At 40.1% G+C, this 15,577-nt stretch overlaps 1 protein-coding gene across 1 annotated transcript in view; it reads right to left on the reverse strand.

Annotated features, from left to right (window-relative positions):
- Positions 1-810: 810 nt before the first annotated feature.
- Positions 811-15,577, reverse strand: part of LOC126544557 (tyrosine-protein phosphatase 10D-like) — a 169,982-nt gene continuing 155,215 nt past the window's right edge. Inside the window, exons 25-27 of the mRNA XM_050191910.3 lie at positions 15,225-15,360; positions 13,888-13,993; positions 811-7,240 (exon numbers count right to left, since the gene is read on the reverse strand). Coding sequence (XP_050047867.1) covers positions 7,209-7,240; positions 13,888-13,993; positions 15,225-15,360 — 274 coding nt within the window. The 3' untranslated portion in view covers positions 811-7,208. The remainder of the gene's footprint in view (positions 7,241-13,887; positions 13,994-15,224; positions 15,361-15,577) is intronic.

Consider the following 15,577-nt stretch of genomic DNA (forward strand, 5'->3'; position numbering starts at 1 on the left):
GTTACCTACAATCCTGACGATGAAATGTTGGTGTGGACCCCCATCCAACAGCGTGGCAGGTCCAAAACGTTGCTGCGTCGCCACTTCGTTCCTCACAAGGTTGTACGGCGACTCAGTGACGTTACCTATGAGGTTCTCCCAGAAGGTACCTCAAGAAACTCCCGTCGGCTTCTTTAAAGTAATTTTGTTCATGCTTCAAGACTCGAACCACATTTTTCGCGCCGTGGCTTGATCGTCGAGTGACTACTACATTGATGACAAAACACCGTTCTTTTTGTTGTTTTTGTTTGCTTTTGTTTTGTCCTGTCTTTTTTTCTTATATTCCTTCTTTTACAGCTGCAGATCGTTATTTGGCATGACGACACATTTCTTTCATTTTTCTTTATTTTACCCTCATATAAAGCATTGAGGTGATGCTTCTTTAGGCACGGGGTTCATGACACAAGCCGTGGCATAAGAGCCATCCACTGTGCCACTTACACGCTTGAGGGGTTGGAAGAAGAGGAGAATGTCTTTGTTGTCAGTTTTCTGTTAAAGACGTGGATTCTGTTAAAGACCTGTCTCTGTTGTTTCGCCTGTGACAATATGTATGTTCTCTTCACTATAACCAAGTTTGTATAGCCTTTTGCACTGGTGGGTGACAACCCTGTATCTTTAATGATATACTTACCTCTTGCTGTCACACTTAATTTGCTGCTCACAGTGGTCAACAGGACAAATAGGGGATGTTTATTGGGGCACATGACAATTTCGCGTATGACATGCTTGTTTTCTGCTGATCCTTTAAAAGCAAAGGACACCACAGGGTAATTCAGTGTTTCACTTTTATTGTTCATTCACTCCCATCACTTCTGATTGCATTTGCTAGTCAAAGCATTGAACGAGTAACGGGCAGTATCCAGATCTTCATGCTTACAGAGGTCAACAGTGTGAAATTTACAGAACAAATGAAGAAGCCAGCATGCACAAAGAATGCAAAAGTGCACTGAATAAGAACAAGGCTTAAAACTTAACAAAAATAGTCAACATCTGTTAGTACTACACTTCATACGCGAAGGACAACAATGTACATCTTTGAGATATAGGTGAAGTTCTGAATGCAATTAAAATAGTTTCCTAGTTGATAGTCCTTCAGATATAATTGCAAATAGAAGTGAAGACTGTAAGAAGTATTATAGTTACATCATGGTGATTTGTTACAGCACTCATCCAGTAGCACAAGCTAAACTACTTTGTCATGAGCCTATTCTAAACTGCCTCTTAACTGTCTAAGTTTCCAGCTTACAAAACAACAAAATTCTGAGCTCTCAGCAGTTATAGCAAAAGTTGATGTTGGCACGTGACATTGATTCTCATTTAAATGCTCTGTGACATCATTGGAAAACCTGCTTAAGGTCAATCTCACGAGGCTTTGTCACTCATTGAAAACACTTTTCATGATCATCAGTCAGTGATGCAAAATACATCCTCTGCAGATAGGTGCTGTCTGTGCGTGATCACTTAAAGCAAACAGGAACATCTCATAAAGCTTTTTCATTATTTCCTGCATTCATAACACCAATCAATTTTCAGAATATATTACACAGCAGTGACAACAAACTCATGATTTCCTGAATATTATGGTCAACAATAAGTATAAGGATCAGGAACATGCACTGAAAATTCTCCAAAATACCACCAATACACATTCAGCACTAAAGAACAGTGATAACGACAGTTTTGTATGAACACCTCAAATACAACTCTAAAGTATTTTGCATATCATTATATTCGAAAAAAAAAATGGTGTTACAAGGCTTGCAATAAGATTTTCTGCAGTTTAATTAAACATGTCGCAAGTATTTAAGAAAGCTCTTGATGCGGCAATTTACACATGCCCATAATCACTCTCAGAAGTTACAATACGAAGATTCCGTCGAAGCTCTCAGATGTGTCAAAAGTGCTCTGGCAGAATTTGGCGCCTGTGAGATTCGAACTGGGTTCTCTGAGCATGAGCATTTTAAAGCAACCATATTCTGTAGATACGTACTTACCACCTCTCTAAGCACTTACATTGTTACATTATTTTAGACACTACAGCTATAAATTATGCGCAGCCTCAGTACGGAGATGTGAACTGATCCAAGGAAAATGTGCATATTTGATAAATTGTGAACCTTTTAAGACCTACTCCTACTCTAAGTTTACCTATACTATGGTCGCTTGGCAACATTGAAAATTAGCTTACAACATGTCTAGAATAAACAGTGGGGTTCAGTTTTTAATTGGAAGACAATAAGCCAACTTCAGAATAGTGCCACTCAGTATATATATACGCAGTTGACTGACACATTAATTAGATCTAGAAACCAGACTTTCGTTCGTAATACATGAATTTGAATAGAAAGTGGTAATACACGCAATTATGTGTCCTCATATGAACAGATATGCCCAGAAAACAATGTACACTGTAATATGTTGTTAAAGGGAACATCCAATTCATATTTGAATACCAACTACAGCTGAATCTTGGCATGACAGCATGTAAACTATTCAATAATGCATTCAATCTTGTAATTCTTTGTCATTAAAGTAGAAGTGTTCAGGCTATATTCGTTTCTTTACAAATTACGTGTTTTCCCTAAGAGCGGCGCCTTACTGTACAAGTGTAAGCGACAGGCCATTTCTGGGTTCCATTAGATCACTGAGGTTTCCCCGTAGGAGGCTCCAGTGATCGACTCATTGAACCAAGCCAATAGAGCCTTATCAGCTCCAATGTGTACTTCAGTTGGAATCTACCTGCAGCGGGGCCTGCCAATTTAGGCATAGACTGACATATGAAATACGTCCGTGCTCTCACTATTCATGCCTTACATATAGCCCTTCATTAGCGGTCCTTGTCCAAACTAATCGGCCCTGGAAAGCGAGAAGCTTCACTTAATCATTAGCGCTATTCGAGTCATGCAACTTTTAAAACTGAAGATGTAGACAGCCAACCAGAAACTAGCAATCAGTACGAATTAACTAAAATTGTAATGCATACGAGTTGGAACTACCGAAAGTAGACTGTGGTTGCTATTGCTTCCGTGTATCACCACAATATCTGCCGGCCACAAGTGCAAGTGCACGCGCAATAGAATCTTAACACCTTAAGGCTGACTCGATATGCTGCACTGATGCTATAGTACATAGTCAGTCCCATCCAGCAAACATGTGCACTCTGCATGACATCTGTTACTGTTTCTTAGGATAGGCTGACACTAGGTACGTAGAACATTACTAAAACCTAAAGAAACGGGCTATCAGCTATGAATCTGCTTTAACATTCACTAAGACGTCTCAAAAACTTTCTACTTGCCAGTTCTCCATAATAAAATGTACCCCACCTGACCTACTCTAAATGGGAAGGTATGTGAAAACACGCCGTAAATTACACGGCAAACGCTAGCCGAAAGTGCCAGGCGAACGAAGAGCAAAACTGAGAAAAAAGCAAGAGTTGAAATTTAAATAAAAAGTGAGAAAGCTTGGCTTGCAAACAAGAGATACGTGTGGAACGCAATATTTTTGTACATTTCAGAAAGGAATGCTGCGATTCTTGAAGGCCGTACAGAAAAGGCACATACCTAGTGAACAACTGTGCCAGAGGCCCATCAGTACATAGATAATTAGTAGCGGCTGGACTATGTAACATTATATACATGAGTGTGCCATAACGGTCTACGAGCCATTTTCTTGCTCCCTCACTGCTTTCCTTCCTTGACAAGGGCTGTGGCTTTTACATATGAGCAGATAAAGTTCAATATTCCTTATCAATGAAGGAAAATAACCCATGTAGTATTCATACCTAGGCGAATGTTAGCCCCATGCTGGCTCAGTATTGTTCCATCAGCGCCATCGTACACTCCGTATGCCCATCGTTGGCACGACAGCAATGCTGGGCCAGTGATGGCCTGACGCCGGCACTTAGATGGGCCCACATACCATGCTACTTGGGATGTTCAATGAGAGAAAAAGCATGTTTAATCTACACTGGTGGTTTTGAGCCTGTGCTGAGACCATGATCCTTAGAATAGACACAATGATGACAAGTTGCTCAAGAAATAGCTCAGTGTATAGATGCAATTATTAGACGCAATTAAAATGAACACTGCAACCAGAAGAAGGGTACAGATAAATCAGAGGGGTATCAGCAACAGTTACAAGGCAGGCATTAATGTGAGACACAGAAATAAACCTGATTGCTGCTGCATTTGTCAAGGCTCAAAATTTAGGCACAGCAGCTCAGGTATGTCAGCAGGTGTTACACAATAGCATTAACTTTTCAACTATAACGGTACTATGTTATACCAGTGGTTAGCCAGTGAACAACAGCCTTTTGCCCAATGAAGAGTTGAAGTTGTAACTAGCCCTTTTGGTCGTTCTATTGTTCACCAGCACTACAATGTGACAATACCTCCTACTTTGTCCAAGCTAGTAGTATTTACCTGTTTTTATTAAACTTAAGTGTAATGACTTTTGCTATTCAAATCCAAATGCAGTGAAGGGGCAGAAACTTCACTACACACTGCATTAATAGCCATAGCATGACCAGCACTGCCTTGCTCAAGGCACTGCTCTGCCTCTTGCTTTGCTACTACTTGCTTTGCTACCACTAAAGTACGTACAGCAATTAATAAAAGTTGAAAGGCAATTTTCTAGTGTAGGTTTTTCGATAAGCTACCATAACTGTATGCAGATGTATCATATATGTGGTTTACACTTTAAAGCAGTCTAATGCACAAGAAACGAGACCCTAGGCATCTTTCACTTCATTGGGTCTAGTTACTACTCCGCGCTTGCTCTAAGGTTGCTTTTTGCTAATGAGATGTCACTCAGCGAGGCAGTTACTGGCACATTTAATTTAGTCTGCCCTTTGTTGCTACCATCAGTGCTTTTTATTAAAGAACATTAAAATAAGCGCAATTACTCAGTTTGCAGTTTTTCACTAATAACCCTGACTAAAAGACTAAAAAAATTTGAGAATGAAGTGGAGTGCGAGTTCATAAAAAAATTCACCTTTAAGTGCAGCTTCACAGCAACAAGGATGGTGTCTTGCCGTGAAGCTGCACTTGAAAACAATTGTATTGTGAAGTTGCAAATGAAGCCCAAGTTTGTGTGTAAAGGTTACCGGAAATGTCATGAAGCTGCAAATTGCTTTATCAGAGAGGTGCAGTGAAAGAGCAGTGATGTAGTGCAGGCCATAAAACACGTTTTTTTTTTTTCTGGAGTTGTGTTTCTTGCTTACAGTCAAGCTGCGTTGCTCTTTTTCTTTTAGTTTGAATGTTGCTGAATTTAAATTATTGTTGCTGAAATCGAACTTGTGTGGGTTTAAAAGAGTTTTTTTTGGTAGTTGCCATAAGAGTGAAGGACTATATACAAGGCTGGGTTATGCACATGGAAATATGGCATTTCCAACACCTTGCCTATCAGATTCATGCATGTCTACCATGGAAGTTAGATAAGCTCATTATGTATTCTTGATATGTCAATGTACATGATTTGTGAAGGTGGCAGCATGAAGAGCACTGTACAGCAAAACAGGAGTTTACTTGAGGTTGCACTGAGTGTATCATCAACTACCAACCTGTTGCCTACTTATCACACTACAAGACAAGCCTGAAATAGTGTGATAGGCAAAGACCAAGTCTATACAAGATGCCAAAAAATATAACAGCCGATGAGCTGGTATACCATGGCTAGAACACCCTGTACTGAGAATAAACACAAATATCCTGTAAGGCCGAGAACGTATCTTCACTGCAACAGAATGCTGCAACATTATTGATATCATTATCTGTTTGTCATTGCTGTTAGTTCATCATCGCGCCTTATGAAAAGAGACACTTATCAGAGCATGATTTTAAATCAAGATAAAATGAGGCCTTCAGTAAAGAGGTACTGTATGCAATAAGTGCCAAGAAAGAGCAGGGATAGGTAGCATTGCCTGGTTGTCAAGCAGATGTTAAGCAACTTGATCAACTCATATCGACTAATATGAATAGATATGCTGCCGGCCTTTCTTTTTAATTTTCCATTGAATTTTGTCATTGTCATGTACAGTTCAATTCTTTAAGCTGTGCGATGAATCAGTTAATACACATTGTGCATTGTAACATCGTATCTATTAATGCCTGAAAAATGTTACAGGATAACAACCTATAGTGAAGTTATGTGCTTGTGGGAGGCCACTTTAGCTTTACAATGCCACACAAAGATTATGATTAGTAGCTGTAGTCATATATCTTCTATTTCAAGCGGCCTCAGTGAAGCTCCAAACTTATTCTATAATTACGCAAAGAGTTAATGCTGCTATAGAAATGATGGCTCCAATTAGGCCTACTGAAAAGCTATGCATGAGCACACGACACCTTAAAACGTAGTACCACTCACGAGAGAGATTCATAAGTTATAATACTTATAATGAACACAATTCTCCAGCATTCAGCTTAGTTCATTGTGCCAGAACGGCACTGTGTTATACACATGTGCACATGTAATTGTCTTAATGAAGCAAGAAGGATTTTCGCAAGCGCAGTTGGTATAATATGCTAATGAGGATAACATTTTTCACCTGTCATCATTGTACTATTCTCTCCTTACAATGTATCATGCTGCACTCAACAGCACTTTCAAAACTGTGAATGTTTTTAGAAGAAACATTGTTAAAAGCACTAAGTATCTCGACACTATATGTCCACGCAATCTTCCGACTTTCCAGTAGCCTTCAAGCTTCATGCAGGGTCCCAGTCACAATACTGTTATGCACGCAAAGTTCTGGCACGTCCGAGATAATGTTCAGCGATAAATTACTCGTTGTATTTACACGCACACACTTGAACACACGCACAAAAAGTCTGCCTTGAAGGTTGCGAAGGGTTCGTTTTTTTCTTTCTTCTTCCACATCACCTCCCCACCACAGCACTGTGGAAACCATGGGGTTTCTTTGTTGTCTGTACCACGCACAGCACTGCTTGGCGTTTTCCTTGGCTTGGATACTAATGAACACGTCTTAAGGAATAAAAAGGGGAGGATGAGGGAGTGGTCGTTATTGCTCCCGAGTCAACTGCAACGTGGCAGCCAAGGGTCTATAGGCCAGGAAGTGAGTGAAGTCTACGAGGAGACGACGTCTTGGCTTGCGTAGATCGCACGAACAAGTCGCTTTGCGGACATCCTAGTGGGGCGCTTTAAGGTCATATTCCAGATTCGGCTATCCCTTCGTCATCTGCAGAAAGAAAAGAATCAAAAAGGCAAACTGAATTTTCTTTTGCTTTTTTTGGGGCCAAACAGGTTCTAAATCACAAATGTTGCCACTCGTAAGCATGCAGGTTAAGTTACAGTCTAGACCAGCGATAGAGGACCTGTAACTGAAAATTGATGATAAGCTATTTATACAAAGGTTCCCGAGTTACATAATCTGAAACCAAGTGTCGAAGTCAAATTTCTTTTTCATTATTATTTCCAATGTTACTATCTGCCAATATATTTGCATTGACAAACAATGCACTTTAGCACTGTCAGGGCTTTCTCTTTTCTGCAAAATTACAGCTATTTGGCACTTACAATATTTACATTAAATTTCACTTACCTAACAGTACAAGTACGAAAACGTTGTCGCAAAGAAATCTTTACAGTTGAGAAACTTTATGCTCATTTATGCTGTAGTGTCATAAACTGGTCATCATTCAAACAGCAATTTTTTTTTGTTCTTGAGGAAAATTTTGCGCTAACCAATGTTTGCACACTGAAACAGTGGCCCAAATATTCCGACATATATCACACACAGAAACTTGCAGACATTGCGGGAATGGGGAAAACAAAACGGGCAACAATGGGTTTTCGGTAGTACTAAAAAAATACCGTGTAGTCCATGTACACTGACGACGAAAACTATATGAAAAATCAGACTGCTACAATATGGTCTGAGCAAGCAGAAGAAAAGACATACGATTGCTAGCTGTGGCATCTCGATGCTATCATTACCTCACCTATAAATAAACACCATTCACCCCTGACGATATCATTAAAGCTAAATAGAGAGTGATATTTGGCAAAATTTTCTTTCCCATTATGTGTGCAGTTAAACTTTAATAAATGTGGAATGACAAATTATCGGATATAATAAAATAAACCTAAAACATTGCTCAACGATAGCAGTGCGTAACAGATAAGTGCTAATACGATTGTCAGATATAATTAAGGTATTTTCAATTTGGAAGCTACTTCATCATAATGACGTTGAGCTGTATAGCAATAGAGCATTAGTGATTGTCTGTAGCAGACAGTGCCCTTGGCTATGATTAACTGGTGATCATTATAGTTTGCATTGCTACAAGTGGACTGCACGGTATTGTAACACAGACAAACATTGAAGCAAGAAACAGCAGAACTGGCTCATGCTGCAGTGTTCCAATAGAAAACCGTGCAAGGGTGCAAAGCCCCAACCGCAATATGAAAGGACGCATGCAACCAAGGGCACATAGGTAGGGTTACGCACATGTTTACCATGCTGTAAACAGAAGTTGCAGCTATGTGAGTAAAATATGCTATAATATTTCTCTGAGAGCTCCTGATTTTAGTAACATTCAATAAGCTGATGAAATTTTACAAAACTTGCAAGCGGGGAGTCGGTAAATTTCCCCATGGAAACAGTGTCAGAAAAACACTGCATTAGAGCGGCAGGGACAATGGTGCTTTGTGCTCTCCCTTTTATTTGGCTGTGTTTTCCTGGCAGTGGTTTTCGCGATGAAGCAAATGATATACCAACCTCCATGACGTGTCTCATACACTAACCGCCTTTTATTAATGCCGCTCTGTTCTAAACGTGTGGTCTACATTTCAGCTATGTGAGTGGTGTACAACACTGTTGGGACACATTAACACTGCTTTGTCCCAATGAGTGGTCTGCATATTGATTACTTAAATTGTTTGTATATTGATTGCTGTGAGACATTAACATCCCATTGTTCAGAATGTGTGGTCTATATATTTCAATTACCTAAGCTGTTTACGGTACTTTTGTAATACATTAATGCTGCTCTTCCTTAATGCTCTGCATATAATGTCTGCATATAATTTACCCTAAAGGTTATGATATTACTGTGACACATTAACATCACTCTGATGAGAATGCGTGGCCTACATTTCTGTCATCTTAGAGGTTTATGGCATTGTTACAAGGCATCGATGCTGCTTTGCTCCATAATTGTAGTCTCATTTTCAATTACATAAGCAGTTTGTTAAATCTACATTCAGAATTATCCATATATGCACAAATAACATCAGTACTGGTCCCATGGTGAGTTATCAAGACTAGGTTATCAAGGCATTCAGATGTGCCACAAGTATACAAAGAACATAAGATATAGGTGCTATACTTGAATGATGACTTATCAAAAGAAATAAGTTAGCTGCAAGTCAGCCATAATGTAATCAACTATGTGCATCTCCTACCCACATTCATCATCAAACTGCACGATGCTGAGGTGATAGCGAATAGATAAAAGTATTTTACCCAAACTTAACTCCAGCCAGCTACTGCAATGCAGATCAAACATGCATCTTGCATCATGCTTCACTTATACGTTTCAGGTCGTAGGAATGTAAAGGAGACAATCTGGGGCAGTATTGTAACACAGTCACTTATGGCGATACTTGAGCGTGACATACTCATACAGCACACTGTCTCAGAGCTACAGGCATTAATCAACATCCCTATATTCCCGCAGCATATGTTGCCAGTGCACTCGACAGTGACATGAGAAAATGCCGATAAAGGTCTACCTTCCTACAAGTTTCTTCCATCACATATATGCCTCCGCTGGTCTAGCCAATCGATGTTTGCCGATAATTTTACCCCCAGAAGTTGCCCCAAAATGCAACTCTAAGAATCATACACCAGACAGTTTTCGGGCATATTTTGCTCTTAAATGGACAAACTGATTGGCTAAACTATCAGACACGGATATGAGAAAGCAAGCTTGCAGACAGGTGCACTTGCATTTCTAACCACGTGACCGAACGCTTCAGTAAAGTGCGCAGCAGGAACACAGTGACGTTGAGAAATATCCGTTGTCACAACGATGAATTGCTCTGTGTGTTACAACATGCAAACATAAAAAAAAAGCATCGCCAGAGTGATTGGTTGAGAATACGGCGCCCAGATTCAAGCATTTGTGGGATGCAGGTACGGGAAACTAAGCTCGCAGGTATTTGGGAGATCACAGTCCAGAAGGATCGCCAGAATAGGTACCGTGTTTTGCAGAGTTACAGAGCGGCGGGCTAATAGCTTCGGGCTGAAAATAGAGAGGGAGAGAGAAAAAGACAGCAATAACGCTACAGCACCTAAGGGTAAGTAAAGCTGATGTAGAATGTGTAAAGCTGCTGTCTGCCAGCATTTTTCCATATATGCACAACACTTTTTGTACCATTGGGAAATAGCTACATGTGTGAGACCCACTGTCCTGCTGCTTTAGAACCAATGAATTGCCTATAGAATCATTAACCACGCAGTTAAAAAAATAAGGTGCAGCTTTAGAGGCTATCATGCACCTGGTACTTAGGTTAAATGTGGAAAGGTATTTAGAAAGTCAAAGGTTATCAGGGTACTAATATGGGTGAGTTGGGTGAGGTTCATTATTAAAAAGCCACACGAAGTGCGGAAAAGCAAAGGTATCTGGTTATCAGCTAAAAAAATTACAGACGTAAGTGCTAACTAGCTAGTACTGACAACCGGTTAGTTAATATTGGTAGTCGGCACTATAGTCAGAGCACGTGTTTGTCAAAGCTTGTTCAAATTTGGTTTATCTGAGCAGCTCTGTATTTTGGGGCTAGCAGTTGTGATCATGTGACCATGCCACGACGGCAAGCAGAAAGAAAAGTGAGGGGACGTGATGTCTTTCATCAGGACAACAAACCCCTCGTTTGCATCCTGCTCATCAAGCTGCAGAGGATTCACAGCTACTATATATCACAGTGCAGACTGGTGCACGATCAAGCACATATGTCTGTAATTGCTGTATTTTTGTAATCAGCGCTAGTCAGCTCATGCGTCTATAATTCTTAAGAAAAGAATTAAGGCATTTGGTTAAATGAAAAAAATACAGACACAACAACAGACCAGTGTTGATTACCAACACAATAATTTTCGACACAAGTGCTTACTAATGCTTGCTACCAACTAATTGGTAGTCATCACTTGCATCTGCAAATCAGGTAGCCAGATAACTTCTCTTCCCAGACTATGTGCTTCACACGGCTTTTCAATAATGCACCTCGACCAACTCGCCAAAGTTGTTTGTAATATTTGAGAAGAGGAGGTAAGTGGTTAAATGAAAGGATTTCAGACACAAGTGTTAGTTGGTAGCCAGCAATTGCCTCATTCGTTACTTTAACCACATACCTTCTCTTCCTGCACTTGTGCTTTCCATGACTTTACAGCTATACAAATTATTCCACTCAATTTAACCTTTATTTTAAGCATAGCTGGTTCTATAGCTATCTGCAAAAGACTGCCACATCTATTCATATAATTAAAGCATATATCATTTTGTGCTTCATTTGGTTCTATAAGCAGTCTTGTGCAAAACGACTTGTGTCAAACTGACAGAAACAATGTAACAATTGCACATAAGCCCTGAAGTTAAAGCAACATACTTTTGCATTTCAGACACTTCAGACTTGTGGTATTCATTTTAGAAGCAATGTTCCCAATCTGTAAACTTGGGGCTACAACCTTCCAGAAATGTACAGATCTTCATCAGTGTTTTGTAGAAAGCCCTTGTTTAGCTTCTAACAGTCACCAGTTCTTTCTGAAATGCAATAGGCTTCATCCACAACAGTTCGGTGGTTTCCTCAGAAGATCAGTGATGGCTGGTAGTTTGGCTCATGCATCTGTTAAGTGACCACACACCAGGCATGGTATTTTCATTTAATTTTGTAGCCAATAAAAGGCTATGTTTATACTATTTCTTATAAGATAATTAAGTGACCTATAGTTGAAACAAGTCATTGCACAATTAATTTAGCAGATGGAGTATAAGTAGCATGTTTAATGAGTAAGTAGTGCAAAAGGCTGCAGACAGGGATGTAATACATAATAGCACACAAGTGTTAGGAAAGGAAGAATGCTTCTCACGTCATAAAGTTACCGAAATCAATGAAAAGCCACAACTGACATCGATACCACCTTTTCACACAAGGCATTTCATAGCTCAATAAAAAAAACTATGATTGTAGGCATATAACATTTTGGAAATTCATATGCAGCAGGCATATACCCGGAGGACAACCGCTTGATGCTTGAAGCAAATTATTTTTTTAATTGTGAGCTTCTCGCTCTAACCACCGTATAAAACCTTCCATAGTGCATGGCACATATATAAAACAGCATCAACCTTAAGAGCTGAATTACAGGTGGGCTACTTAATGCTTTTTTACGCATGTCAAGACAGCTAGATAGTACAATTTGTGGTGCCGTACAAATTCCCAGTGAAACAGCGACTATGTGGTACCTGTAAGTGAAAAGAACAGCCAGTGCCGAGTTTTGCTCAAATTGTTGTTGTGAAAATTGGATAGTATAGCACAACGTTTATCTCCAATTCTAGCGTTCCCATTTATTGAAATTTGTCATTCAGTTCCAGATATTTCTAACTATGATATAACAAGCTGTTGTCTATACTGAACAATCATAATATCGCTCTTGAAAATCCCATGCAATAGTATAATGATGTACTACCCTAACATCGAACTCCCGTTCACAGCCACATTCGGTATATCGAACACCGCACCGCACCCCTGCAAATGCGCTCATCTTAATGGCCATGTGATCACTTACCGGATCGTCAGAAATATTTTATGCTGACAAATTTGAGACAGCACTGTTTTCGCAAGTGCTGTCGAACAAGAGATTGAATCCGATAGGCAGTACATGCCATGGAAGAAAAATAAGCAAGGTGCCCCCAGTTTTGCCCACTGCACATATAGATATGGCTTGGGCTAACTGCGGCCGTTCATTATCGGCAGGAGCAGATCTCCACTCTGCTTCAAAAACGCTAAAGGCCTCCCGGTCAGACACGCATTCCGCAAGACGCAAGACGCGCACGCAGTGCACCGCGGTCTCGCGTCCGAGCGACGTGGGCGTTCAGGGTTACGATTCCGAAAACCTTTCCGTAGTGCAATCGACTAGCAGCCTTGCCGAGAAAAATAAAGTAAGTCAACTTCAGTGTGTTTGATCCGGCCTTGGAGAAGCAAACCTGTAAATTCCCGTTGACGGTCTCGGGAAAGTGTCCGAGACGCGCAGAGATCTCAGAGAAGCTTCAAATAGGTCTATACTACATTCCGAATGATTGATATATCGGACAATATTGCGATTGCCTTTGAGTTCAAGATATCTGGGATTGAGTGTTCTATTGAGAAGTCAGGACAAGTATACATCAACAATGCTAACATACATAACATGCATTACAGCATATGTTTTGTGGAGTCAATGCACAAGTGAAAGACAACATTCTGCAGGTTTTCTTATTGGTTTGAAAGAATGACAAGCCGAAGTTTTGTTCTGGTAGAGGCAATATTTGATTCATTCATTTTTTACCAATTAGTTTTCACTACGATAATTTTACACTTTATCAAATTTGAACGACGATGCTGCTTTGGATGTCATTCTGGTGAGAGCAATAATCTGTGGCACTACAAGATTTCAGAAGAATAAAACTACAACACTTCTTTTTTGTTATGTGTGGCTTATAAACAGAAAAAAGTATATTGTTTTTTTTTGTTACAACTAACTTTATGCACAGAGATACTGCACTCAGCCCTCTATAGCCCATGCAATTTTAAATGGTATGCTTGTATGGACTACAAATTACTCACCCTCAAAACCTTGGTTGTCATGCGCTTCAGGTCTTGGAGAGTCTAAAACGTCTTCTTTTCCTTCAAGAACGCACATCAGGCACTGATGGATGCAGATGTACTGTTGCTGCAACGTGACAAAGCAAAAAATTTGAATTTTTTTGTTCAGCTGAGCCCTTATGTGAAAACAAGTAAATAATTTTACTATTAGTTGGTCTGATATGGCACACGCTAGGATTAGAAATTACATGAAATAAATTCGAGGAGAAACACTGTTTACTTTCAAAAAGACAAGAGTTCAGTGTGTACAGTTATGATAACATACAAAGGCGTGACCTTGCATGCACTCATGTGCATGCTTGAGAAGAATTTCTATATTAAACAACAAATTACTTTGACAAAACGAAAAAGTTAAGTAAAACAAAACAAATTTTTATCTGAGGCACTTCATCCAAAGTAGTTCCTATCGATTTAAAGTTCAGGCTTTCCTTAACTATGGGCAGTTTTGTTCCACACACAGTACCATTTCAGTGGCTGCGGGTTTCATTACACTGCAGTTTCATTATAAAGAAAAAGACGGGTAGCAGACTACTAGCCTGGGAATTATTAGTTATGTGCAAGGACCTATGCATTGAGCGTGACATGAATGAAAACCGTCACATGCTGTGCCATGTCACATTGTAGTGCATGTGTTCTGGTGATCACTTTCACTGAATTGTCACTGTCACGATGTTATCACACTTGCAATGGACATGCTTGCTATATTGGAAACTTTGATAGCATTGTCACCAATTCGATAGTGACACAGACCTCTGTATTTATCGAGATAGCACGTGCTATGCACATACATTCTGGAATCTATGCAGGGACCACAAAGTGTTCCAAAATTATGACTACGAATGTGCGAAACATTGCATGGGCTCAAGAAGTGCGACTTGATTCGATAGAATTTGGCTATGTTCACCGCTATAGTTATTAATTAATACATTCACTGCAATGTGGGTGGTCACATGGGTTATGGTGGTATTTCCCTCTGTGGCTATGCAGGGCTTTCCTGTAGCACTCAAGCAACGTCTTTGCTCTAAAGCTTCAGAAATCTTCAAAGGAGCATGACTCACTTGTGGGTCGAGGCTCACCTCAAGGATATGATGTGTGACCCACTGGTGGGTCATGATGCACAGGAATAAGCACCTCAACAAGGGCTGCCGTAGTGAACACGCTAATTATTGCTGTGCTCTTTGGGCACAAATTGTTTTGATGCAAGCAATGAAATTCTTTCCACTCAAAATTTCTGCCGTTACTTCTGTCTGTCTGCCACCACTATCCTGAGATAACAAACAATACTAAAGGCTCCTTACCTCATTCTGGACCATCCAGACCCGCTCGCGACGCATCTCGTAGACAATCCCAAAGATGTCCACCGTGTCATACTTGCGCAGGCCTTGTAGGATTCGGTCGAGCGCAATAAACGTGCCAGAACGACCGACACCGGCACTAGAGAAAAAAAAAAGGTGCCACGAACATGAATGTTGAGCTTCAACCCACACCAAATTTACTCACATGTCATTGGCCTTAAAGAAATTCACGTATGCGTCCCCTAAGCACCACATTTTTGTGTTTATAATTGCTAGACCATGGTACAGGGCAAGTGAAGAGAGCAAAAATGATCTATGCCTGAAATACGTGTTCTAAAAAAAGCTGTGTTCCTTCA

Source organism: Dermacentor andersoni, chromosome 10 (assembly GCF_023375885.2).
Source record: "Dermacentor andersoni chromosome 10, qqDerAnde1_hic_scaffold, whole genome shotgun sequence".
Classification (NCBI taxonomy): Eukaryota; Metazoa; Arthropoda; class Arachnida; order Ixodida; family Ixodidae; genus Dermacentor; species Dermacentor andersoni.